The sequence below is a fragment of the Notechis scutatus genome, chromosome 4, assembly GCF_049901735.1.
Source record: "Notechis scutatus isolate UNSWTSFEM ecotype Mainland chromosome 4, rNotScu1.2, whole genome shotgun sequence".
Classification (NCBI taxonomy): Eukaryota; Metazoa; Chordata; class Lepidosauria; order Squamata; family Elapidae; genus Notechis; species Notechis scutatus.
In genome coordinates, this window is record NC_142012.1 from 76,440,924 (window position 1) to 76,468,554 (window position 27,631).

The 27,631-nt window shown below is 40.5% G+C and overlaps 1 protein-coding gene and 1 long non-coding RNA gene across 11 annotated transcripts in view; both read left to right on the forward strand.

Moving 5' to 3' along the window:
• Positions 1 to 27,631, forward strand: part of LOC148130791 (uncharacterized) — a 715,147-nt gene that overhangs the window by 532,608 nt on the left and 154,908 nt on the right. The gene's annotated exons all lie outside the window — the stretch shown is intronic.
• Positions 1 to 27,631, forward strand: part of LDB3 (LIM domain binding 3) — a 151,574-nt gene that overhangs the window by 67,803 nt on the left and 56,140 nt on the right. For all 10 annotated transcript variants that reach the window (XM_087963852.1, XM_087963855.1, XM_087963857.1 and 7 more), the window contains 3 exons: positions 10,638 to 10,660; positions 13,007 to 13,210; positions 21,662 to 21,831. In XM_087963852.1, coding sequence (XP_087819978.1) covers positions 10,638 to 10,660; positions 13,007 to 13,210; positions 21,662 to 21,831 — 397 coding nt within the window. The remainder of the gene's footprint in view (positions 1 to 10,637; positions 10,661 to 13,006; positions 13,211 to 21,661; positions 21,832 to 27,631) is intronic.

The following is a 27,631-nucleotide window of genomic DNA, read 5'->3' on the forward strand; positions in this document are numbered from 1 at the left end:
GGACAGAAGGCTGAATCAACCTTGAGCCTGGTGAGAGTCAAACTGCCAAATTGCAGGCAGCCAGCAGTCAGCAGAAGTAGCCTGCAGTACTGCACTCTAACCACACTGACACCACAGCTCATAATACCTACATTTTCTTTTCTTTTTTGCTTAAATAAATGGTTGGCAACCTTACTGCTCTATGTAGAATGCCAGAGCTGGGAATTTTTCCTTTCTGCACGAATGTTATGATCGTTTTCCTTCCTTTCTTCCTTTTTTTCCCTCCCCCCCCCCTTTTCCTTCCTTTGCCTGCATATTTGCTTCTACAGGATTCGGTCTCAGAAGTCAGTGGCGATCGAGGGAGCTTCAGTCCTCTAAATAGCACCTCAGTGGGCCCCAAAAATAGCATGTTAGCCAGCAATGGGGCCCATTCAGGCTACCTCAGCAGACAAGAGACCAGTCTGTCACAGAGCTCTTCCTTCTTAATGAGTGCCAGCTTTAGATCTTCCATGTCCTCCTCTCATTCTGTGACCCCTGACCTCTCGCCAGCGAAATCTGACTTAGGTTCCAAAACAGGCGCAGTCTTTACCGACGGCAATAAAGCGAAGGCCCAGCTGAGCCCCGCCAGGCAATATAACAACCCCATTGGTCTTTATTCAGCAGAGACTCTAAAAGAAATGGCTGAGATGCATAAGTTAAGTCTCACTCGAAGGGCTTCGGAAGGTGGACTCCTTAGATGGTAGGTAAATGCCATCAACTTGTTTTGCAACGATGCAATCAGAAGTGTTGGGGAAATAAGTAACTGCCACAGAGGTGGACTGTGGCTGGTTTGGACCGGTTCTCCCAAACCCCTTGCTCCGATTCTGCATAGTTCAGAGAACTGGCAAATTGGACCACTGGATGCCCCCCCACATCTGTTTTGGGGTGGTTTTCAGCCAGTTGTGGGGTGAAAAAGGCCTAAAAAATGGCCTGAAAACAGCCTGAAAAATGGCCTGAAAATAGCCAAAAAACAGGCCAAAAATGTTTTGGGGTGGGGCCAGCCAATGATGGGATTAGCCCCAACCTGAATCCTACCTGTTCCTTTGAGGCCAGTGGCCGGGAGGCGGGGCTGGGTGTGATGAGTGACATCACCCACCCAGTCACATGACCAACTGGCCACGCCTACCCAGCCAGAGAACCGGTTATTAAAAAAATTGCAGCCCACCCCTGAACTGCCACATGGGGTTCCCTGGAGACGTTCGCTGCAGAGGTGGGCATTTTCATTCATCAATAAGTAGGTCTGAAGAAGTTGCCTTCCTGAAGCCATCTAGATCAGGGGCGTCAAACTCAATTTAATTGAAGAACACATCAGGGCTGTGGTTGACCTCGGGGGGGATGGCCGGGCATGTTGACTGGGTGGGTGTGGCCAACTGGGTGGGTGTGGCCATCTTGACGCCACTCCCCAAACTTCTGGCATGTTTCCTCTTCACATTTGGTAGGGCGGGCCAAAGCCACGCTGGCCCGATTTTTCCTCTTCCCATTGGGTAGACCAGGATGGCTCCGAGTGCCAGATCCAACCTCATTGCGAGCCGAATCCAGCCCACGGGCCTTAAGTTTGACACCCCTGATCTAGATCAACCATGGCCAACCAGGGAGTGGTGGGATTCAAGTAATTTAACAACCGGTTCTCTGCCCTAATGATTTCTTCCAAAAACCAGATCACCCAATTGCTCAGAAAGTTAACCACTGGTTCTCTCGAAGTGGTGAGAACTGGATTAATCCCACCACTGCAACCAGGTGCCTTTGCAAAGCTTACCAAGCAGGTACAGCCAATACAGCCATTCCTTTCTCTTCACTGGAATCTCTTCATCTGGGAATCAAAAAAAAGACCCCAATTCTGAACGTTGTCAAAGAAAACAGATTCCCCCTGGAGCTGGTGCTCCAGAAATAATCCCTGTTCTTTTGAATAATCAGTGGTCCTGGCTTCTCTAATGGCTGTCCTAATGCCTTTGGAATCCCCAACAGAAAATGATTATTGTTCTGTCCTCTGAAAATGTTGGAGAGATGCTAGCTAGGCAATTGGGGAGTTGGAGTCCCAATACCTCTGAAGATGCCACCTTGAAGAAGGCTGTTGTAGGAGAATAGCTTTCCTAAATATAGTGTGTAGCAATTGAGTGCAAATATCATGCCCATTATCACGACTGGTTTATAAGTGCTTTAAATACCGAAGAATAATGAGTCAAAGACTCTGATGCAAAAGCCATCTGCACGGGTGGGCTTGGCATCTTCTCAGAATGACAATTTGAGAGGGTGCTGAGATTAGAATTAAAGAAGTCACCTTTGAAGATAGGCTGCCTGTGGTCCCAGGTACGAAAGGCTGTGACAGTTTCTCCAGTCTGGAGTCTGATTGGAGGAGGGGGACTGAGGTTCACCACATCTAAAGGGCACCAGCAGGTTGGCATTCCAAACTGTGCATACTTAGCACTATTTAGGAGTTTGCCTAGGATACTGGAAGGACTGAAGGTGTGTACATGTTCACGAGTAATCTTTCAGGAATCTCCTTCTCTTGTTTTCGGCTCCCATTACTACTAGATTTGATGGGACCGTTTTGAGATTTTCGCTTGCGATGTTTGGAGAACTTGGTGGCTCCTATGTTTCTTCCAGAAGTTCCTCAAAGGAGATGCTCGGTGGCATGGCATGGCATGGCATGGCAGAGGAGATGGTTGCTTTCCAGGATAATGGATCAGGCCCAGCGATAAATGACTTGGTTGTGCTAAGCTCTGACAAATGAGAGAGAATGAGCTTTCCCAGTCATGCTAGAGCATAAATTGCACGGAATAACTGAACTGGGGGGCGGGGGAGATTGGAAAACTTGGATATAAGATCTCACGTTCCTCATATTTTCCAGTAAATGCGTCCTATCCAGTGGTGGGATTAAAAAAAAAATTACTACCAGTTCTGTGGGCGTGGCTTGGTGGGCAGGGTGTGGCTTGGTGGCCATGGCAGGGAAAGGATACTACAAAATCCCCGTTCCCTCCCCACCTCACTAACCTGCTTTCCAGCTCCATTCTCCTGTGCAGGCCAACCAAAGAAGACCCAGCCGATCAGCTGGGACTCAATGGGAGGCAGAGAAGAGATGGGGTTGGCGGGGCCAGTCAGAGGTGGTATTGGCCGGTTCTCTTAACTACTCAAAACTTCCGCTACCGGTTTTCCAGAACTGGTCAGAACCTGCTGAATATACCATTTCTCATCCTACAGTATCTACTAGAGATCTGAACTTGGCATGGCTACTTTTAAGTGGCCACAAAGACCCTCTGGCCATAACAGATGCAGGGTCATTTATGAACAGCATCTACACTTTCTCCAGGGGGTTTACTGAAACCCCAGCCAGATACCCTGGACGCTGGGCTTCCCCTCTGGAATGCAAAGATATATCATTAAAGGCTTCCTTGCAAATGCTCTTTTACTTGCATAAGCATTGCTTAGAGGCTTAAAACAGCCAATAGCAACGGCTACAGAAAATGATACTTGGACTTTTTCTCAGTAAGCGGACACCCAGCTGTCCTCTGCATTCCTAAATATGGATATAGAGCCCGCTCATCTGCTTACTGACTACTGTACAACTTGTTCCTAATATATCGTTCTGAGTTTCTGTAACAGGGAGATATATTTGGATGCAAAGCGAGTTGCTTTGCTGACCAAGTTGCAAGAAAACCTGGCTTGCTGCATTACAAGTCCCATCCACACACACATCCACACACACACCCCCCAATGCCCCAATCCTGGTTTTCCCATTAGAGCGAGGGAAGGGCAACAAAGTTCAGAGGAAGCAGCATTTTGGTGCATTGTTCTGTCATATCTTGTGGTCAAGACGGGCTTACAAAAGAACTCTTAAATAAATTGTGCATAACATTAGTCTGGAGATATTTGCCTCTCTCTATCTAGCAGAATGTCCTGTTCCCTGTGGGTTGATAAGATAACTTTGAGTCCAACCAGGATGTTCCTTGCAGCAGGGATGACTGGCTGAAAATAAAGCTATGGCTGATTTCTACTAATTCAGGTTTTATTTAAGGCTACTTGGCCCATGATATAAGCACCAGCATCTTTGAAATGCAGGTACCTTAAAACTGTGACTAATAATATAATATATAATAATAATAATAATAATAATAATAATAATAATAATAATAATAATAACAACAACAACAACAACAACAACTGCAAAAAATATTGAAAACTGATTCAAACATGGATAGAAGAGTGTATTGCATTTAAACCAGATTTTTTTCTCCTAGGTATAATATCAGAAAAATTTAAGGAGGAAATAATGTATCTAATAGTACATGTATTGACAGCAGCTAGAATAATATATGCCCAATACTGGAAAAATGAAATCATACCTCCAGAAACAGAAATAATAAGAAAAATTATGGCATGTGCAGAGTCAGATAGCTTAACTTTAGAAATAAAAGACAAAGGAGAGTCTAAATATTATAAAACATGGAATATATTTTATCAATGGTTATATAGCAGAAGACAAGGTTGAAATATTAGTAGTTATGATTAGATTAATTAGTAATTAATATATTAAATAAGGAGATTACAAGTGAAGAAGTAAAATGTATGTATGTATAACAAGGTGAAGTTGGATGTATTGAGTTGTATTCTCATAATTAAAATTAAAAAATAAATTAAAAAAAATAAACTGTGATTAATATAAATTGGTCACCCCCATACTAGTAGAATATCTCATCAGAGAACTGGTTGTGACTTGGTGGAAAAATTCATTCGAGGTGTGAAATGCTCCTCAGAAGTGTTTCAAGGGATCACCAATTTAACATTATTTAAATTCATTTTGGGTGTTCACTTAAGGCTGTTCCATGGGACTGGAGAGCAAACAGCTTATTGAGCTTTAGCAATCCATCATCCAAATCCCTTGATTAGCGGCGATCAAGTTTCAAGATGTGGTCATTAATAATTAGATGGATTCTCATTGGGGTTTTTCAGCCAAGTGTGGAAACGGAATTATCCGTCATGGTTTCTCAGACATGTCTACGTCGCAAGAGGGACATGGATTCTTGTGTCACCTGAACTTCTCAGTGTTGCTTGATCCATTACTCATGGCATCCTTCTGCTGCACCTGGCAGGGCTGGGGTATAGGATCAGGTCTCCGGGATCCTCTTTCAGTCAGTTGATATGAAAAGGTGGCTCTGGGTATCTGCCCAGGCTCTCGATCCAAGGGGCACCACCTTCTCTCGCGCGCATTCAGCTGCTAAATAAAACTTGCCGGGAAAGGTCACCGGGAGGTTCGCAGAGAGATGCCATTGATTCATGGATCAGATCCAGCCCCTGCTTCTCACTGGATGCAGGAGAAGGCATGGATCTTAAGCCCAGTTTCAAGTGCAGCTCGGAAAGGGACAAATTAAACCTGAACCAGGTCAGGATAGAGAAGATCTGTCCATATAGCATATTGTAGGTGGGGTGATTACAGGCACTCTGAAGAATGGTTGTAGACCTTGGGGTTCTCCTGGAAGCCAAGTGGTGACAGTTTTCATATTAACCGATTATGCGCCGTCAGGTTATTCTAAATTCCTAGCAATCAGATAGGTTTTTCTCCCTAAGCTGTTCTGTCAGGACGCCCAATGGTTCAATCGTCGTCCCAGTAATAGAAACCACTACCTTCATCATCCTCTTCCTCTCTTAATAATCCTCTCAACCTTCCTTTCACCCAACTCTTCCCACTTATGACTGTATGACTGTAACTTTGTTGCTTGTATCCTAATTATTTTTATTGACTGTTTCCTAATAGGATTTGATTGCTCATTGTACTCTATGACTATCATTAAGTGTTGTACCTGATGATTCTTGACTCTTGATGAATGTCTCTTTTCTTTTATGTACACTGAGAGCATTTGCACCAAGACAAATTCCTTGTGTGTCCAATCACACTTGGCCAATAAAGAATTCTATTCTATTCTATTCTATTCTATTCTATTCTATTCTATTCTATTCTATTCTATTCTATTCTATTCTGTCTGTCTATCTATCTATCTATCTATCTATCTATCTATCTATCTATCTATCTATCTTTCTACCTATCTATCTATCTATCCATCCATCCATCTATTTCTATCATCTAATCTATCATCGATTTCTAGTTAAAGATGACTCTATTTCCTCATAATAGTATGATTTGATTGTTTATTGTACCCCATGACTATTATTAAGTGTTGTACCTGATGATTCTTGACTCTTGACAAATGTATCTTTTCTTTTATGCACACTGAGAGCATTTGCACCAAGACAAATTCTTGTGTGTCCAATCACACTTGGCCAATAAAGAATTCTATTCTATTCTATTCTATTCTATTCTATTCTATTCTATTCTATTCTATTCTATTCTTCTATCTATCTATCTATCTATCTATCTATCTATCTATCTATCTATCATCTATCTATCTATCTATCTACCTATCCATCCATCCATCCATCCATCCATCTCTTTCTATCATCTAATCTATCATCGATTTCTAGTTAAAGATGAATCTATTTCCTCATAATAGTATGATTTTATTGCTTATTGTACCCCGTTACTATTATTAAGTGTTGTACCTGATGATTCTTGACTCTTGACGAATGTCTCTTTTCTTTTATGCACACTGAGAGCATTTGCACCAAGACAAATTCCTTGTGTGTCCAATCACACTTGGCTAATAAAGAATTCTATTCTATTCTATTCTATTCTATTCTATTCTATTCTATTCTATTCTATTCTATTCATCTATCTATCTATCTATCTATCTATCTATCTATCTATCTATCTATCTATCTATCTATCTATCCATCCATCCATCCATCCATCCATCCATCCATCTCTTTCTATCATCTAATCTATCATCGATTTCTAGTTAAAGATGAATCTATTTCCTCATAATAGTATGATTTGATTGCTTATTGTACCCCGTGACTATTATTAAGTGTTGTACCTGATGATTCTTGACTCTTGATGAATGTCTGTTTTCTTTTTTGTACACTGAGAGCATTTGCACCAAGACAAATTCCTTGTGTGTCCAATCACACTTGGCCAATAAAGAATTCTATTCTTGTTACTCTAAATTCTTTGCTTCTACCTTTCCCAGCTTTGGTCTCTTTTTCGGAACACCAAGTCTTCACATAATGGATCCAAAGTAGAATCAGAAAATTTCCAGAAGTATTTTTTTTTGTAACATAATCTCCTACTGGATTTGCACATTTGTCACCTCTGAAGGTTAATTAATTTATACATCATTCATCCGTGGCGGATCTTTAATCTCTACAGATAAAATAGAATAGACGCCCCTGTGCATGTAAAGAAAGAGCCACTTGCAGAAATTAAACCACAAGAAATCAGGGTGGGGTGATATTTAATCTTATGATCCTACTGCTACTTAGCTTGATATGGATTGTGGATCTGCGCATTTGACAATAAGAACCAAAGAGCTAAGTGTCTCTTTGAATGTGTGTTATTCTTTTGCACATATTAATATTTCTTTTAACCCATCCCTGTCCTTAAGATCCTGTAGCTTAAAGAAGATAGACCAAACACAAATTAGAGAGAATGTCTCCCAATGTTCCCTTGTAGGCCAGCAATTAAATATAACTCATAAACCCTGACATAGTTGAAAATACTTTAGATTAACAAACGGTGGTCAGCTCTGATCTTGCTTCCATTGACTTGGCTGCATATTCATTTCAAGGTTCAGTTTGAAGAACCTGTCTTATCTTGTAAAGCTCCAAGACGATCTTGCTCTTGATTTCATTAAACTAGCTAGCAATAGCACTTAGACTTATATACCACTTCACGGTGCTTTACAGCCCTTTCTAAGCAGTTTACAGAGTCAGCCTCTTGCCCCCAACAATTTGGGTCCTCATTTGACCCACTTCGGAAGGATGGAAGGCTGAGTCAACCTTGAGCCTGGTGAGAGTTGAACTGCCAAATTGCAGGCAGCCGGCAGGCAGCAGAAGTAGCCTGCAGTATTGCACTCTGACCACCGTGCCACGGCAGCTCATAAAGCTAGAAGATAGAAGAACTGTAAAAGTTTATTTCAATAGCTTGTAAAATCATGCATTTGATTTTATAACTGTTCTTATACCGATGGTTGTTTTACACCAATTCATTTTCTAGTTGTATTGACTCAGCATTGATGTCAAGTCCTTTAAATCAAGGGTCCCCAAACCCCTAATCCATGGACTGGCACTAGTCCCTGGCATGCCACCAACCAGGCTGCGCAAACAAGCAAAGCCCCCTCCGCAGCCTGGTTGGTGGCGTGAAAAACCATTTCCCCCTCTGTTCCACGAAAAAAAAAACTTTCTCCATGGAATCTGTCCCTGGTGCTCAGAAGGTTAGGCACCGCTGTTCTAAATGCTGTGTATTAAAATTAAATGATTGTTTAAGGGTCGAAGGTATCTTGGGGTTTCAAGAATCAGAAGATTAAACCAGAGGTTTGAAATTTTTCAGCAATGGAGAGTTTTTATATTTCCACCCACCCACCACCCACCAAAATGGTATCAGTAGAGTTGTAAGTGAGAGTTGTTTGGAGAACAGCAACGGTCTCTCTTCATTTTCATGTTCCTGCAGCCGGGGTGGGCTGCTACTGGTTCGCACTGGTTCAGGTGAATCGGATGATAGTTTTACATCCAGTTCACTGAACCAGTAGTTGCAATGCCTGGCTGGCCTCGCCCAGTCTGCCCCTTCCCACCCAGGAATCTCCACGCAGCTCACGGGCCCATTTCCAGCCTCCAGAGGGCCTCCGAGCCCCGGGAGGGTGAAAACACCCCCCCAATGGTGCAGGAGGCCGACTAGGCCACACACCCACCATGGCCACACCCAGCAACCGGGCAGAGAACCAGTTGCTAAATTTTTTGAAGCCCACCCCTGCCATATGCATCTGTCACAGCGAATGCAGCACCCCGTCAGCCTCGGTTGAGCTTGGTGAAGCTAAGCAGGGTCAGCCTTGATCAGCACTTGGATGGGAAATCTAGGATTGTATTGGGAAGCTACAAATATAAATTTGGAAGAAAGCAGCCGCAGCAAACCAACTTGTATGCCGTTGTTCAAGGTTACATGTCTCCATGAAGTCACTAGAAGTTGATCTTGACTCCAGGAGAGCTTTCGACTCTTCTTTCAACTCTGCCACTCTCAAGGAGAGAAGGGCACACCTAGTTTCCATTTTGAAATATGGAATAGGAAGAGGCACAAAAAAGAAGAGCAGGCAGAACTAGCGGGGGGATGAGTTAAGCATGTTATAAGCTTAGAGTCGTTACATTGCCACAAATGGTCCAAGCCCAACCCCTCCTGAATTCCGTTGACCTTTATCTGGTACCAGTTGAGTATTGAACTATAATTGAACAAATTCTTGTGTATAGAATAAATCTGGGCTGCAATCTAACAGGTGGTTCTGATTCTTAGCACTCGACAGCACATATCTATACTCCCCCCTATAGGGTTGGAGTCTGTTCTTTATTTACAAGGGAGAGATCATGGGGGTACAACTGAGACTTCTATACCAAGCAAATCTGGTATCTGGAAGGAAGAACAAATTTCACTCCCCCCCCCCCCAGCTGTATTCCATTCATTTCAACCATGGAGATCGGGGTCCCCAAACTTGGCAACTTTAAGACTTGTGGACTTCAACTCCCAAAATTCTCCAGCCAGCTGCCAAGTTTGGGGGCCTCTGATGGAGATCAATAGAAGACTTGGGTCTCTCCTAACTCCATAACTTCCTCCTGGATTTGCTATATTGGGGGCAGATCTCTGGCGCTTTGTGCTGCTCTTGAACAACCAAGTTGTAAGTTCAGCTTGTTGTAGTCCATCTATAGGAAAAAGCTTGAGAAAGCATATTCAGTCCCAGAATATTTAGAATTTTCATTGCTTTGAATCATGCACTCTTTTCAGAGACCACTTCATATCAAAGAAGTCTATCTAGCAATGCATAGGTTTGGCCAAACACTATAAACTCTATAAATTCAAGTGGATAAATTCTGGTCCCTATATTTCCTTCTCTTCATTACATTGTATTTTCTTTCTTTCTTTTTTCTTTCTTTCTCTTTTGATCTCTCTTTCTTTCTTCTTTCTCTCTTTCTCTCTTTCTTTTCCTTCCTTTCCTCCTTTCTCTCTCTCTATTCTTTCTTTGTTTCTTTTCCTTCCTTCCTTCCTTCCTTCCTTCCTTCCTTCCTTCCTTCCTTCCTTCCTTCCTTTCTGTTTCTCTCTTTCTCATTCAATTTTTCTTTCTTTCTCTTTCTGTTTCTTTTTTCCTTTCCCTCCTCTCTCTGTCTCTCTCTGTGTGTTTTTCTTTTTCTTTCTCTTTGTTTCTGTTTCTGTTTCTATTTCTTTCTTTCTTTCTTTCTTTCTTTCTTTCTTTCTTTCTTTCTTTCTTTCTTTCTTTCTTTCTTCCTTCCTTCCTTCTTCCTTCTTCCTTTCCTTCCTTCCTTCCTTCCTTCCTTCCTTCCTTCCTTCCTTCCTTCCTTCTTTCTTTCTTTTCTTTCTTTCTTTCTTTCTTTCTTTCTTTCTTTCTTTCTTTCTTTCTTTCTTTCTTTCTTTTCTTTCCAAAAGACTTAAATGCCTGCTTAATACCTCTTTATATCTTCCTGTTAAAGAAATAAGTGGAACTCTGATCTTTTCTTTTCTTTCTTTCCTCTAGGTCGTAACCAATCCTATGACCAAGTTAGTATTCAAGAGTGTGTCAGTGTTAAATGGTGGTGTCCATTTTCTTGGAACAGCATGTTCTGCTCCCCTTGTGCCCCTGTTCCATCTGCTTGCAAATGGAATGTTCTTTAACGCCTTATTGGGGTGTCTGGTGTCATATCGAAAGGGCATTTCCCCAGGGTCTGTTCCAAGGATAAACCTAACTTAGGAAATATTTTGGCCAGAATCCATTGCCAATGTATTCCTTTGTCTGGAAGGGCCTTTTTCATCCAAAGCATGTTTCCAGAACATTCTTTTCTGGAAGATCCTTGCATGTCTCCATGGTTTGATGATCTATGAAAAAAATAATCTATAGATGAAACCTTCTTATGCAACTCCTGTGAATCTTTCATACCAAGAGCAGTGGTGGGATTCAATTTTTTTTACTACCGGTTCTGTGGGCATGGCTTAGTGGGCATGGCAGGGGAAGGATACTGCAAAATCTCCAGTCAGAGGTGGGATTTGCCGGTTCTCTGAACTACTCAAAATTTCTGCTACCGGTTCTCCAGAACTGGTCAGAACTGGCTGAATACCACCTCTGACTTCACTGAGGACACCAGAACTTTCTCCCTAAAAGGGAGGGAAGCTCCGTGATCAATTTATTTAGCAGAAGGGACTCAGAAGACTACAAAAATCAGAGCTGGGTGGTCATTGGTTGCCATCCTACCTCTGTAGGAGTCGATGGCTTCCATTCCTCCCATACATCTGGGCAGGAAGAAGGGGGGGGCAACTAATCAATGGAGCTTGTAATGGCTGCAAAAATCAGTGTCCTTGCAAAGAGTGTGGTGCTTCAATTTGTGAGTTGTGTTGTGAGGAGGCTGACCTGCTTTGGCTCCAATCAAGGTGTTTCTGTAAATGTGTTGCTTTAGACTTCAATGCATGTTGAGGTCCTTGTCTTGGGTGTCATTCTCCTGGAGTGCATGTACAGTATTGTTTTTGGAGTCATGGTGCTCCCCTTATAAAGACCTCATTCTGCTGTATCCCTAAAGACTTCCCACCCTTTGGCAGCTCTGAAGATGGCAAACGTTTGGTGCTTTTTCTCTGATCATTTGGCTCTAAATCCATAAAAACCCAGAGGCTTTATTTATGCACATTGCTGCAACTTGTATTTGAATATTCCTGAACGGCAGGCCTCAGAGGGTCCTGCTAAATGCCAATCTAATAAGGAAAAAACTTCTAATTGTTTGAAATTTCGCATGAAGAAAAGCCAATCCACTATAGTCCCTAAGTAGGAATATCAGAATTAAGATGCAACACGCCCCCCCCCCCCAATGATCACTAAAGGTAAAGGTTCCCCTCGCACATATGTGCTATTTGTTCCTGGCTGTAGGGGGCAGTGTTCATCTCCGTTAAAAAGCCAAAGAGCCAGAGCTGTCCAAAGACATCTCCATGGTCATGTGGCTGGCATGACTAAACGCCGAAGGTGCACGGAATGCTGTTACCTTCCCACCAAAGTGGTCCCTATTTTTCTACTTGCATTTTTTTACATGCTTTCGAACTGCTAGGTTGGCAGAAGCTGGGACAAGTAACGGGAGTTCACTCCGTTACACGGCGCTAAGGATTTGAACCGCCGAACTGCCAACCTTTCTGATCAACAAGCTCAGCGTCTTAGTTACTGAGCCACCGCGTCTCTAATGATCACTAGTTGGCCATAAAGAGTTTTCTGCTTCTCTCTGCTGCCATCTAACTGAATCTTAGGCCAAATGCATTATATAGAGGGCCATTTAAAGGTCACGTACTGGCTTTATAGGAGTCCTGAGATAGCTTTGAAGAAAATAAGCAGGTGCTACAAAAATATCCACTACATCCAAGAAAAAGCTTGCAGAAGAAATTCCAAATCGACTCACTCGGCGCTCTTGGGTGTAAGAGTGAAGAAAATAAAAAAAAAAACAAGATTTTCTTGTAACCTAGATCCATGAAGTATGTTCTAGCACTGTTTATGCGGTGTTTGTTTCCTGACTTAGCCTGCCTCAAAGGGCAGACATGCCTTCTAACATGAATTAAATTGAAGCAGATAATTCACAAAGGTGTTTACTGGCTACGTCAGTCACTCTCTCTTTTTTTTTTTAATCTTTCAGTTAGAAGAGTATCAGATGCATTTTCAAGAAAAGTTGTCTTCTTACTCTTTGCTGCTTGTGGAATGCTACTCTTCTTGTCTGGGATCAAACGCAAAGCTCTGTGTGTGTGTGTGTGTGTGTGTGTGTGTAAATATTCCACTGTGCTCCTAAATCTTTTCCTTCCCCCTCCTTAATCTTTTCATCATTCCTTCTTTTCTTTTTTTTCCTCCCCGCACTTCCTGATTCCTCACTTCCTCCTCCATCCCAGCACGGAGTATGTGGAACGTTTCAACCCCAATGTCCTGAAGGATTCTGCGCTGTCCACGCATAAACCCATAGAGGTGAAAGGCCCTGGGGGCAAAGCCACCATCATTCATGCCCAATATAACACACCCATCAGCATGTATTCTCAAGATGCTATCATGGACGCCATTGCAGGCCAAGCTCAGGCCCAGGGTGGTGAACTTGCTGGGTAAGACCCCTTTCTTTCTGCATGTACATGCTGTATGTGTTACAAGTCTACCCTCCTGTTATTCCAAGCGACAGAGGTGGGATGATTTGATGGAGCAAGTTGGCTACTACCATCATGGGGCAGGAAACCCTTTGATGTTTTGCAAGATGTCCTATTAATTCCGCTCCTTTCTCTAATGCCAACATTCTGAAATATTCTGCTAAAACCACACCAACAGGGCAGTGGCCCATCACTCACTGTTTCTAAAACTGTGGAACAGAGAAGGATCAAGGGTGAATGAGAACAGTTTGACAATATTGGAAGGGCTATCATAGAGAAGATGTGGTGGTGGGGGGTTTGAACTATTCCACAAAGCACTTGAGGGCTGGACCAGAAGTAACAGATGGATAAGTTTCCAACTTACCAAAGAGAGAAGCAACTTAGAACTAAGGAGAAATTTCATGAGAGTGAGAACAATTAACCAGTGGAATGGCTTGCCTTCAGGAATTGAAGGTGTTCTCTCAATGGAGGCTTTCAAGAAGAAATAGATAGATAGATAGAATTCTTTATTGGCCAAGTGTGATTGAACACACAAGGAATTTGTCTTGATGCAAATGCTCTCCGTGTACATAAAAAGAAAAGATATTGAGGGTCAAGGGTCAAGGGTCAAGCATCATAAGATTGGGAAACCGTTTGTCCAGAATGGTATAAGGTCTCCTGCCATGGGGAGAGGCTGGACTAGATGGCATCCAAGGACCCTTCCGACCCATATTATTCTATGTTCCATGGAGTTGGAGAAATAGTTAAAAAGGTGGGACTGAGCCACGGCATGAAAATGATGTTCTGCCTCCTTTGTCTTTCCTTGTTACAAATTGGTCCTCCCTCCCATTTTCTGGTAACATGTTCTTTCATTTATTGGATTTGTACACAGCCAAATCTGAGCAGAATTGTGGGGACACTTAAAATTTTTCCAGGGTGATGTAAAATTACACATCTGCTATACAACCTAATATATAAAACAATAAAAATGTCCCCATAAGTAAGGTAAGAGTAAAACAGGCAAGAAACAACCATAAAATCTCCTCTAGCGTTCTAATACAACTGTTATACTAAAAGCTTTTCTTTAAAAAAACAATCCTTTTGTAGACTACAACGGCCAAGACTATCATATCCGTTTGTTTATTTTCTCAGTCTATTAACAAACTTAGACATTAAACCAACATTTACGCGCATGTAAAGCTTAAAGGTAGATAAAAGCTAACATTATAAGCTTTATGGGAAAGCAAAGAATGTTTTTGTGGTATTCCGATGAAATGAACAGATCTGCTTATTTTACATTTTAGACCCATTGTGCACATGTGCTTTCCCTTGGTAGCTTTCTTAGCAGATTATCTTGAGATTTATTCTCTGTTTGGGATGGTTATCCAGTGCCCATAGAAAGGAAATCTCCATTTCTCTTCACTGCATTTCTGGATATCTCCACCCATTCATCCATCCTTTTATTTATCCATCCTTTTATTTATCCATTCTTCCTTCCTTCCTTCCATCCATCCATCCATTCATCCATCCTAGCACTCACCCATCATTTCATCCATCCATTCTTCCATCCATTCATTTATCTTCCCACCCATTCATCCATCCTTCCAACTATCCATCCATCCATCCTTCCATTCTATCCATCCATCCATTCACCCATGCTTTCATCTATCCATTCATCCATCTCTCCATTCACCCATCATGCCATCTATCCATTAATTCTTCCTTCTGTCCATTCATCCTTCAATCCATTCTTCCATCCATCCTTTCTTCCACTCACTCATCCATCCATCCATCCATCCATCCATCCACCCACCCACACACCCATACATTCTTCTCTGCAACTACTTTGTGTATCTTTGACTGGTTTCCCTTTCATAGCATCCCTTTCATGTGACTCCTTTCTCCCTTTTAACAATGACTATGCAATGGTGTAACTTTACTATTCCTTTCAATTTTAAAAATGTGTGCATCTTGCAACCAATGTGGAATAGGAAGAGCTGTCTCTGATGCCTTTGAGGACAAGAATCTTCCTAGTCTCTATTTCCTTTTGTCCTGTTTTAGCAAAAATGTTGATATTATGCAGCCCTTGGGAAACTGTTTTAGTATCAAATGCTAATGCTGCTTCTGTAAACGTTTTTATTTCAAGGACAATCAGAAGCATGAATATTTCTCCAAGTGAGGGTTTTTTTGGGGGGAGGGGGAAACTGTAGCAATTGCAGTAATTTGGGAGAGAGGATATGTATATATTTAGTGCTTTATTCCAAGCAGAACAATGTAATTAGTTTTGCTCAAGATTTCACCACGCTTGAGTCAAAGAAAGATATCTGCCTGTCTGTAGAAATGTAAATGCACATTGGCTGTGCATGAATTTAGAGGCGTATTCTCCAGGGTTCCTCCCCTTTGTAGTACAAAGTCAATTTGTCTCTTAACTTGCATGGAAAGGAACATCTTTCTAAGTGATGAAATGAACTCTGCGTCGGATTCCCACCATGTATTCCTCACGCACAACATTTGCATGCAAAAAGCTACCGGCAGATTTTCTGTTGTCCTAGATAGCAAAATTATTCAAATCAGGGATGGGACCATTTGTATCTCAGAACTGGAGTGCAATCCAAGGCAAACCATGAGAACCAAGCTCAGATGGCAGTGCCTCTCTCATTCATGGCTTCATACCCACGATATTGTTAATATCAATATTAATATTGCTACGGTCATGTGAATTAATCCTAGGTTAATGTGTGACATCATTGGTGGTTTTTGCAAAAGAAAATTGAACAGTTGTTTGCATGGGTTGGGTTATTGTTCTTAACTGTATAATTCTGCTACTGAAAGCAAAGTCCTAATTAGTATGAATGAATATCTATGGAGATTCTTTGTCATCCAGGTAAGTGGTTGCCAACCAGTGGGCCAGGGACCAGTGGTGATCCGCGAGAAAATTGTGGTGGTCCACAGAGAAATGTCACCCCCAAAGCATCCCCTAAAGCAATTAATCCAGGCTGCGTGAGAACACAAGGCTTGCGTCGCTTGCATTGAAAACAACACAAGGTAGTGAGGAGAGGGGGGAAAGGGCAGAGGGGGGGAACTTGCCCCACTCGCCCCATGCACCTCACCTGGCCACCGGCTGCTTCTTTCTGCTTCTTTCTTCTTCTGCCTTTGGCTGCATGGGACCCTACAAGGCATCCTGCTCCAAGAGGCTGCGCCAGCGTGACAAGTCTCACCAAGAGTCATTTCTGGCGGAGTTTGGGGGAGAGAAAGAAAGACTTCTGCTGCTTCTGTTGTTTTCCTTGCATGAAGCCAAAAGTCTCTATCTCTCCCCCCGCCCTGAGAAGGGAGCTGGAGACAGTATCCTGCAATCCCAAATAAAGAATGATCGATCGGTAGGAAGACGGGGTGGGGAATTTTCCTGCAGACTTTTGGGGGGATTTTCCCAGGGTCAACTGGTTTGCAGGATTTAAAATTATGAGTTTGGTGGTCCCTGGGGTCCAAAATGTTGGCGACCAAAGGTTCCAAAGGTGCTTTTTCAAGAGGCAACTGGACTTGGTTTTTCCTTGAAGACATTTTGCTTCTCATCCAAGAAGCTTCTTCAGTTCTGCTGAAGAACCTTTCTTGCCTTTATTTTATGCATACATTACAAAACTTTGGAGACTCCAGAATCAACTTGGCTCTTGTACTTATAATAATATGCCAAACCAGCTTATTTCAGTTGCAAAGTGTTAATTTACTGCCTTATTCTTTTTTTCACTGGTAACCATGTCTTTTCTTCTTTTTTCTCCTTTCTGACACATTCCTTTGAGTCTTCACTGATTTCTCATACTAATTCGTATTGCTTCTCCCAACATCATGTAATTATGGATCCAAATCACTCACAGCTTTTCTCTTGGGTTTGGAACGCATGACTCACCATGAATTTCCACTGGCATAAATAGATGCATTTTCCCATCTCTGTAGAATGCGAAAAACTGAAAAGCGCAAGGTTATTTTCTCCTCTTGTTGTTTATCATTCACTTCTCTCAATACTTGTTTATTTTAGAGGTATCAAGCATGCAACACTAACCTGAACTTTCAAAATAATTCCATCAGTTTAAAGCAACATCACATCCTGTTTTTCTCACTTCAGTTTTGAAGAAATAGTCTTGCCCCTTCAATGTTTGGATAAGACTGCAACTGCCCCCCTGGATTAAATCCCACTAATAAAAAAGTCCAACCTGCCCATTTTCCATCTTTGGTGGGGAAAGTATTATATAAATTTAGCATCTGTACATTCTGGGTTAATCCACTCTAAACTGGGGAGAAGAGGGACTACAAATAATGTACAATTTACAACTGCAGTTGAGACCAGAATTTCACTCTAAGTCATAAACGTCATAAGGTCAAGGTACTCACATGTTTGGATCCAATTTTAGGACCATTTTTACAGTGATCATTAAGTAAATTACAGGATTGCAAGTCCAAATCCTTTCTCCAGAATGGGTATTTCCCCCCCCAAAAAAATGGCCCAAAAAAATCCAAAAAACCATCAGAAACTGGCTAAAAAGATGCAATTCATGGTCACAAGACCAAAGGTTGCTGCAACCAGTTGTAAATGTGAGCGGATTGTCAAGTGCCTACAATGCAATGATATGAATGTGTCTCTCTCTGTGTCTCTCTCTGTGTGTCTGTGTCTGTGTCTATCTGTCTGTCTGTCTGTCTCTCTCTCTCTCTTTCTGTGTACCTCTCTGTCTCTCTGCCTCTCTGTGTCTCTCTCTCTGTGTCTCTCTTCTGTCTCTCTCTCTCTCTGTAGCTCTCTGTGTATCTCTCTCTGTGTGTGAGAGAGAGAGAGACAGACAGAGAGAGAGAGAGAGAGAGAGATTTTAGATGCCTGCAAGTGTTTTACAAGTGATAAAGCACCTTTTCCGAGGTTGTTGTAACTCAGTCTTCAGTCATTTATATACATCTGAATGGGCCCAGATTTGGTGGCGATGCTTCAGAGAGATTTGTCAAGGAGTTAATATCACACTAGATTAAAATATCGGCTCACTGGGGCGATGGATCCCAAGAAGGAACACATATTCCACAAAACTCCACTAGCTTCAGTGAAATTCCACCCAACAGGCATGGAGAGTTGGTTTGCTGGTTTAAGCCTTGTGTATTATGAAAGGATTTATTTGCATGTGGTTGTTGGAAGCCACCTCATATTTGCACAAGTGGTAGAATCATATAGAGCAGCTTTCTGAGAAATTTCTCTTTAGACCTGATGTAGACAAAAACGTTCTGCCATTTGATAAGATCCTCTCTTGACAGAAAGATTTGAGGTCCTAGGGTACAAAAATTGTCCTCTTAGGTAGCGTTAGCCAACTGATTCTCCCTTGGTGGCCAGACATGATATATATTGTAGATCCTGGAAATTAATCCTGCAGTTATATAACTGTTATGGTTTTAATTATTTTTGTTCTTGGTTCTTACTGTATTTCTCCATACTTTGCATGTGGCCAAAAGCTATTCCCAGTCTTTGGACTGGCATGGCATATAATCTGGAGTAAGTCAATAAATGTATTTTGCAGATCTGTGTAGAATGACATATTAGTAACAGAAGTAAAATCCATGTAGTAGAACCAAAGCTGCTTCAGAAAGGATTCTCTGAAATCCACAAAACTTAAATGTACCGATGCATCACCTTGTCCCCCACTAATTTCAGTGGATCTATTTTAAATAGGATCGAGTCTGCATTTAATCCTGATCAAAAGAAGCGAAAGGGAGTTAATGGAGAAAGGAAAAATAAAAATTCACAATTCCAAGGGCAATTTCCACATCAGACTTCTTTAATGTCATCTCTGGACCAAATCTTATTTGTGTTTAGGAGGTGTTTTGATACACATCAGTTCTTAGAGATACACACACAGATTCATTGTGTTTTCTTGCACCTTGGATTGTATTCAAAAATTCCTTTTTTGTCCCATGAGTTTCCCAAGAATTTAACCAGAGATTTCTCTCTGGGCAAATACAACATTTGTGTGAATTTTAATGGATATTACTAAACATACGGTGTCTTTCACTCCAACCACTGTCACAGTTTGACTTCCTTTTCTGTGCTTTCAATTTTTCTTTTTTTCATTTGTTGAGCTGGCTGTTTTTGTTAGCGTCTTCTCTTTTCCTATTGTACTTCACAAGAAATGCACACACAGCCCCTTTTTTTTTTCCTTCTAAATCCACAGCTTCCCTTGCAGGCCTGTTTGGGCAACGTAGTGTCCATGTCTCGTATGAAAGGTTGATGTTCATAGATTCAGTTGATTCCAATTCCATTCAGGCTTTTGTGGCTTTCTGTAAATCTTAATAGGTTTTTGCTTTAATGGAATAAGTTAAGCTAGTTTCTGGTGCTAGCACAAAGTCAGTACTCAGACCAGAATTCTAAAATATATTCTATGATTTGCATCAAGTATATGGACTCCCTCCCCCATGTAAGTTCTGATATGATTAACTCTGTAGTGTAAGCAATCAATTGTCAGTAATGCAATTAATATGGGGAACTATCTGATTTCTATTGTTGACTGTTATTCTCCTAAGAAAATAACAGCCAACAATAAACGAAGCAAAGTTTTCTTGAGGAGAACACAACTATTTATTAACACAAGGTGAGGAGATGTTTAAAGGTAGATTAGACAAATGCAAAGAATGATCATTGTTCAGAGCCACTATTTTGCAAGATTCTGTGATGCTTACAAATGATATGGTGAATTCTGTCATAATCCTTATCTGTTTGGGAGCTTCTAACAGATGTTTGGCTTGGCCACCATTAGAAACAATGCTAGATGAGATACGTACGATAGGTTCAGCAAGGCATGTGATAAGAAGACATCTGACTCTCCAGATACTGTTGACCTATGATATGATTCCCATCGACCAAACAACTAACTTGACTGCAGTTGATGGGGCTTCACCAACATCTGTAGACTTCACGAACATTCTTATTCCACCAGGTTTGCTTGATGACATTTCCCCCCCATTCATTTAATCCTTTTCTTGTGAAAGTTGCACTGTTTCCATTACGCAAATCGAAAATTGTTCTTTCCTTCAAGTCATTCAGTGTGTCCTCCTGAGACTGTTATGGGTGGGCTGATGATGCTTTCTTGGTGCAAATACAACTATTGAAAACAGTTTTTCAAATTGTTCCCCCACCTTTGCGATTTCTAAGTGTTATGTTTAAGGTGCTATAATTTCTAGCCAACATGGATATTGACCAGCTGCCTTTGGCCTTTGCTACGAGCTTCAGAAGTAGCTGACTGAGTTTTGGTGTACGTCTGATCAGTTGTCCAGTTGTAATGGGAGAGACTACTACATATCAGGGAGAGGTGGCAGAACAAGTGTGTTACTGTGCATGGAGAATAAAGATTATGAAGGACAATGAGAATTATGAAATGAAATGTGGCATGGAATCTCAATCTCCATACCCAGTCCACGAAGCCACCACAAAGATGTAGCCCTAGAAAGTCCACTCAATATAACTCCATTCAGCTCCATTCACCACATGCTAGTGATAGTTTCACATAGATGTGGTTTCACACTGTGATCTCAGCTGGTCTGCAAATCCTGAGACATCATGAACGGTCCCATGGAAAGTCCTATCTACACAACACACTTAAATTGGATCAATGATGGGGCAAGCATGTTATAGGGACATCGCAAACCAATCAGAAGAAGAAGAGCATAGTCTTAACCCAATACGGAAAGCCTTTTCATTATTGAATTCATTGTCAAGACTTCCCAAACGCCAATCAGATGCAGTATTCAAATGATACTTCCTACTCCAAGCCATGCCAACGAGGAGGGAACTGATGAGGTTGTATAGTCTTGGTAGCATTCTCTTGGTGAAAAGGCTTTGGGAAGACCAGCTGTTTCCTGGAAAACATGGGTGTGGATTCCATATTCCCAACGTTTCCGTTTTTAACGCAATCATTGTCTTAAGTAGTGGAAACAGATCAGCAGCTTCCTGGAAATATGGGTAATCCTATGCCGTTCTCTGAACTGCTATGGTGATTGAGATATTTCAGAAAGTTGCAAGCCAGGCAAATGGTAAATTTTACCTGTCCGGTGTGATGAAGACATGTTCTGTCCAGATTACTTGTCTTTGTGTGATGCAGAGGTCTCCAAACTTGGCAACTTTAAGATGTGTGGACTTCAACTCCCAGAATTCTCCAGCCAGCTTAAAGTTGCCAAGTTTGGGGACCCCTGGTGTAATGTGTGTCCTAGATAACAATAATCTCCATGCTTCCTGTGAAGAGAAAGGCAACTTTGCATCATGGCTTCCTTGTATCTGCTTGTTTCACAAGTAACAATTTCATTTCCATGGCTAAGAAGAAGAAAATGTGGATCTGAGGCTAAACGTCAGCGAGGACATTGGGAAGGGCGGGCTGGATCTCATGAGCCATGTTACAGTGCATGTTACTTTCTGCATTGCAGTAACCTTCCTGTTAAAGATCCTCATGTAGACAGTGCGTCTCCAGTCTATCAGGCTGTGCTTAAAACTCAAAACAAGTCTGAAGAAGATCTGGATGATTGGAGCCGCCGGTCTTCAAACTTGCAGTCAAAGTCCTTCCGGGTCCTTGCTCAGATGACAGGAACTGAGTACAGTAAGTCCAGCTGGGATGCCCAGTTCACCTCTTTCGTGGAAACCTTCCTTTCTCCTTACTCCGTTGGGTATCAGTTGTTGGTGCTTGCTTACACACACACACACACACACACACACACACAGAGAGAGAGAGAGAGAAAGATAGACAGACAGACAGACAAATAGATAAACACAAAGAGAGATATATATGAATTGATGATAAATAGGTGATAATGATAGATAATAGATGATAGATAGATGATAGATAGAAAGAAAGAAAGAAAGAAAGAAAGAAAGAAAGAAAGAAAGAAAGAAAGAAAGAAAGAAAGAAAGAAAGAAAGAAAGAAAGAAAGAAAGAAAGAAAGAAAGATAGATAGATAGATACCGGTAGATAGATAGATACCAGTAGATGGATGGATGGATGGATGGATGGATGGATAGATAGATAGATAGATAGATAGATAGATAGATAGATAGATAGATAGATAGATAGATGACAGATGATAGATAGATAGATAGATAGACAGACAGACACCGGTAACTGGATGGATGGATGGATGGATGGATGGATAGATGATAGATAGATAGATAGATAGATAGATAGATAGATAGATAGATAGATAGATAGATGACAGATGATAGATAGATGATAGATAGATGAGAAAGAGAGAGGGGGGGCAGGCAAGCAGACAGACAGACATCTTCTCTAGGTTAGGCCTCCAAGTTATAGGCTATAAAATAAAAATCCTTTGACTGAATCCTTAAACTCAAAGGGGCAATAATCTTAGGGGAGCCTTTTTGTCCTTACAATTTATTACACTTTTTCAGGCTGTACTCTGTAATACTTACCTCTTGTCTCACAACCAGGTATTTATTTAGTGATTCAGAACTACTTTACAACAGACATGAGAACACTATCACAGTGTTGCAAGAGAAATGGAGCACTATCACAGAATATGAAGACAATACAACATTTTAAGAAGTCCCTGAAAGATATCAGTCAGGAGTGCTATTGTAGCCCCACTGTGGGGAGGGGGGGTACATTGTCATAAAGAAAGGGAGGAAGAAGGCAAATCCTCAGTTTCAAAGAAAAGCTGAGTTACAGTTTTTTAAGGAACGGCCACTTTTGTTTGTAATTCACTGAAAATCACCATCAGATTTGAAAGGGCATTGTTGGGGTTGCCTTTCATTGGCACCATCAACCACTTTGTTTGTCCTCCCACAGAAGGCAAATGCCAGCCTCAGGTAGAGAAGCAAAGGCAGGCCGGAGTCAATGCAAGAAGGTAGAGAAGAATCCAGACTGAGGGGAAACAAGACCTGTTGAATTACCACCATCTTATAGAAGACAATATGTATAGCTCAGTGTTGAACTGTGACGTCCCTTGTGCTCTCTGAGTTTGGTTCATTCCTTGCAGACATTTCATTAGCAGTGTAGGTAACATCTTCAGTATTAACTCCCTTCTAGCACTGATGATGTTACTTAGTCTGGTAATGAAGCATCTCCAAGAAACCAACCAAGCTCACAGACCACCAAGAACCCCATACCACCATCTTACTGTCTCTGCAATACTTCTGAGTCTTGATGAAATTGCAGGCAGTAGTTCACACAATATACTTAATTGGGTCAGTGGAACATTAGAATCAGGGGTGGGCTGCTGGGGGTTTGCAGGTGCTCAGGAGAGCCCCTAGCTAAGACTCTGCAGGGCTCGGAGAGCCCCCAATAACCTCAGAAAGACAAGCAGCAAGGGAAAGCTCTTAATAGGCTTAATTGAACTTCTGGGCATTCAGCCAACAGCATTTCACACCTCGTAAAAGTGTTGCAAGCTAGATAAACAATCCACTCAGCACTTGAGGAGGGAGAGCCATTGGAAAAAAATCAGATAACATAGCCACTAGCCTCTGAGGGGATTAATTCCCAAATAATAAGAATCATGTAACTCATCTAAGACTCCAAGATCCCTCTCACAGTCACTGCTATTAAGCCTGGTTTCACCCAGTCCTTTATTCAAGTATTAAATGCACGTAATAATAAACAACTTTTTGGTATATATCTTCTTTTAGGTAATTAGGGCAAAGAAGCAATATAGAGTTGACCACACCCACCCAGTCACACCCACGCCCACCCAGCCAATCATTAGGACAGAGAGCCCCTTGCTAAAAAATTTGAAGCCCATCCCTGATTAGAATTTTGTGAAAATATCAAAAGTAGCATTGATCATTTAACTCACCCAGAGGGTTAGAATTAGTTCAAAAATTTCCGGGTTTTGCCCAGACTACAACCAACTTTGCATTATAAACTGTGTTGTAGAAATATCAAAATCCATCTTGTCCTATTCCTCCAAGAAAAAAGTTGGAGAGAAAGCAGTGATCTTTGACACCCAGAGACAACTTAGAAACAATTATTGTGATTGCAACAAAACTATCAAGGAATTTTGATTGAATTAGTAGTGGAATGCTGGAAGTATTTTGTAAGAATGTAGTTATGGCCATGAAAATGCTATACATGCATGAAGAGGTGACAATGGAGGGTAGATAGAAATGGGCAGATTTTAGGAGGTTGAGATAGAAAATTTTTGAGATACATCAGCTATTTTCGAGGTAATTTACAGCATTTGCATAATTACATAATTTAGCTACATTGTCACCATGGAGTGTCATAATTGATGTAATTATGTTATTTACATCAATTTATATCATTTGCATCAACTGAGGCAAGTGATGTAAATTAAGTCAATTGTCCAGACTTCATTGGATACAATACATGTTGTTATTTGAGGATGAAAAGTCCTAATTAAAAATTTGTTGCTTGCCTTTAAATGGGGAACTGTAAACCCAAGGTTTTACAATCTTTGTTTTAAAGCATTTTTGCATTATGTTTTGTGACATTCAGATAACAAGAAGTTTCAAGTGCAGGTCCTTGAAAATATCACAATATCCAGCCTAGATTTTATAGCAGTGATTATCGGAACAGCAACATCTATGTTCTGCAAGATGGTACACAACAACACGCCATAATTTGGGCAGAAAACTTACCTATAGAACTGTGCTACTCTATGGCCATGTTAAACATTTGATATGATTTGAATTGACATTGATCTACTATATAGATCATGCCAAACACAGCAAAACAAGATTCAGAATGAGGCTTTGGTCTCATGTGAATGGGAAAACAACCCTGTTGATTCTCAGCAATCGATTCCTTGTCTACCTGATCGCAATGAATTTCCATCAAAGACACTTTTTTTTTTTTAATTTTATTTGGGTTTTTACAAAAACAAAATACAAATAAAACATCTTTTTTGAAAATAGCATGGTCCCAGGTTATCACTTCTTCATGCAGACACAAAACTCAATTTCATGCTCATTTTTATATTCTATTCCATATCTTATTACCATTTTATATTTTCTACATAGTTTTTCCCCTCTTCTAATTTTCTCAACTTTGTTTTAATTATCTCAATTCAAATCATTATATTTATACTTTTGTCTGTCCTGTTACAATTTCACATTATCTTTTCTTATTAAGCAAATTTTTCCCTGTAGTTACCAATTAGAGTATGATACCTTTATATCCTTTAATTTTATCCATTCAAGCTCTTATTTAAGCTTCAATGTATAGCTTTAAGATTATAGCATTCAATATAATACATAACTTTCAATCGAATTCTGCTTGGTACATTCTTTAAATAGACACTATATTTTTAAAAAGAAAAAATTATATATATATATATATATATATATATATATATAGGTGCTTTGTATTTTCACGTCATTGTAGTTCTTTAAAGAACTACAATGACGGGGAAAATACCCAACCAAGCCAACACCATACATGTAAGTACCGCAAAACTTAAGAAAACACATATATATATATATATATATATATATATATATATATATATATATATATATATATATATATATATATATATATATATATATAAAACACATTCCATTCCAATTCAATTCTATCATTAATATGCATTAAAATCTTAATATCTTTAACATTTCTTTTCAATTGAATATCATACTTCCTTGGGAACACTTATAAGCTTTCCATAGTTAATTCTTTTTTTCCCCATATTTCTCACTTATATTTTTATAAATCATTACTAATAATTAAAAATGTTCCCTTTTAATTCTCTCAATCATTTTAATTCATTTATTTATTAACAAACATCCCACTGCATTACAATAAATATTTTATCCATCATCATATTTTCTAAAGTTATTTCTATTTGTAATATAACAAAGCTATCTTATGTACCTTTGCAGAATCCCTTTTACAATTAAATTTTCACCCATTATCTCTAAACAAACTTATGGTTACAATCCTTATATCTTTTCCCTGTTTCTCCATTTCTTGTTTCTGTCTTTTAAAACTTCTTTTCCTTGCCTTCTTCCCCCTCTTCTTCTCCCTCCCCTTTTTACCCCCTTGTCTCTCTACTTCTAACTCTCTCATCTGTAATCCCCTCTTCTGTTGCTTTCTAACATTATACTTATCTTTCAAATTGTTCTTCTTTTTGGTTGTTTTTTCTAATCTTAAACCTTTCACTCTCTTTCTCCCTTTTTCTTTTTTCCCCCCACTTAAAATTATTTGATCATTAAAAAGGGCTTCTTCTTTGTCCCAATCTTCTTGTTCTGCAAGCGTTTCTTGTTGCTTCTCATAGTTCCAGATCTCCATTTCTAAGAATTGAAACACGAAGCCAAAAGAACTTCTCCCTTCTTGTGCGTCTTCTTTCCATTTTTAAGTTCCGTTTTCAGTTCTTCTAAGAGTGATACCATTTTAAAAACTTTTAAACAACCACCCAGTTAATTTTAGTCATCTTGATGCAAAAACCAAAAATCACCAAGTAATCCAAATAATCCAAGGCTGTTTCTACTTGCTTCTTTTTTCCACTTTCTCTTCCTGGGGGGTTCTATTATTTTGTTACCAAGTTTCCATTAAAATGTATCTTTGAGGAATCTTGTTAAAATTTCACTGTAAGTTCCTTTTAATTACAGTTCCATTCCTTAATTCCAGGCAGTCTCCTCCATTTTTCCAGATCCTGCCCTTCTATTCTTTATTTTTTCTCCTTTCCAGCTTTTAAAAACTTTTAAATGTCCAGAAATCTTTATTTATCCTTTTGATTTTTATTTTCAGCTTAGATGCCTGTTAATGTCAAAGTGGATGTTTTTTTTTCAGTTTCTTGCTTAAGTCTCTTAGCTGTCAGTATAAGAAAGGGAAGAAAAAAAACCTAATCCTTTCCCTTCTCTCTCTTCTTCGCAGCTTCAAAATCTTCTTTGGGAACAATGTTGTTAAGTTTAAATTCCAGGGTACCTTATTTGTTGCTTTTGCTGTTTGACCCGGTCAACCAAAACTTTCTCTTCTTATCTTCCTCCTGCACATTCTTTTCCGGTTGAGTTCTTCTTTGTGGTGGCCATTTCTGACCACCGCTACAACCGCCTTCAGGAAAGGGAGTAATGGCCAGCTGGGGAGGAGAGCTGCAGCTCTCTTCAACCCTGCAGGCAGTCTCCCCCCTCTTCACCACCTCTACGGGGTGGCTTAGCCCCGAAACCAGCCGGCTCAGGGCACTCCAGTGGCGAGCACGGATCGAAGCCTCGGAGAGACAAGGTTTCGGTCTATCGCCAAAGAAGCTCAAACCGGAAGCCCCCATCAAAGACACTTTTGACCTATTTCAATAACCTTCGGAGCTGTTCAACTTAGGTATAGTCTCCCAAAACAGCGATTGGGTTAATATGCTACAGGTAATTCTCGACTTACAACAGTTCATGTGGTGACCATTCAAAGTTACAACGGCATTGAAAAAAGTGACTTATGA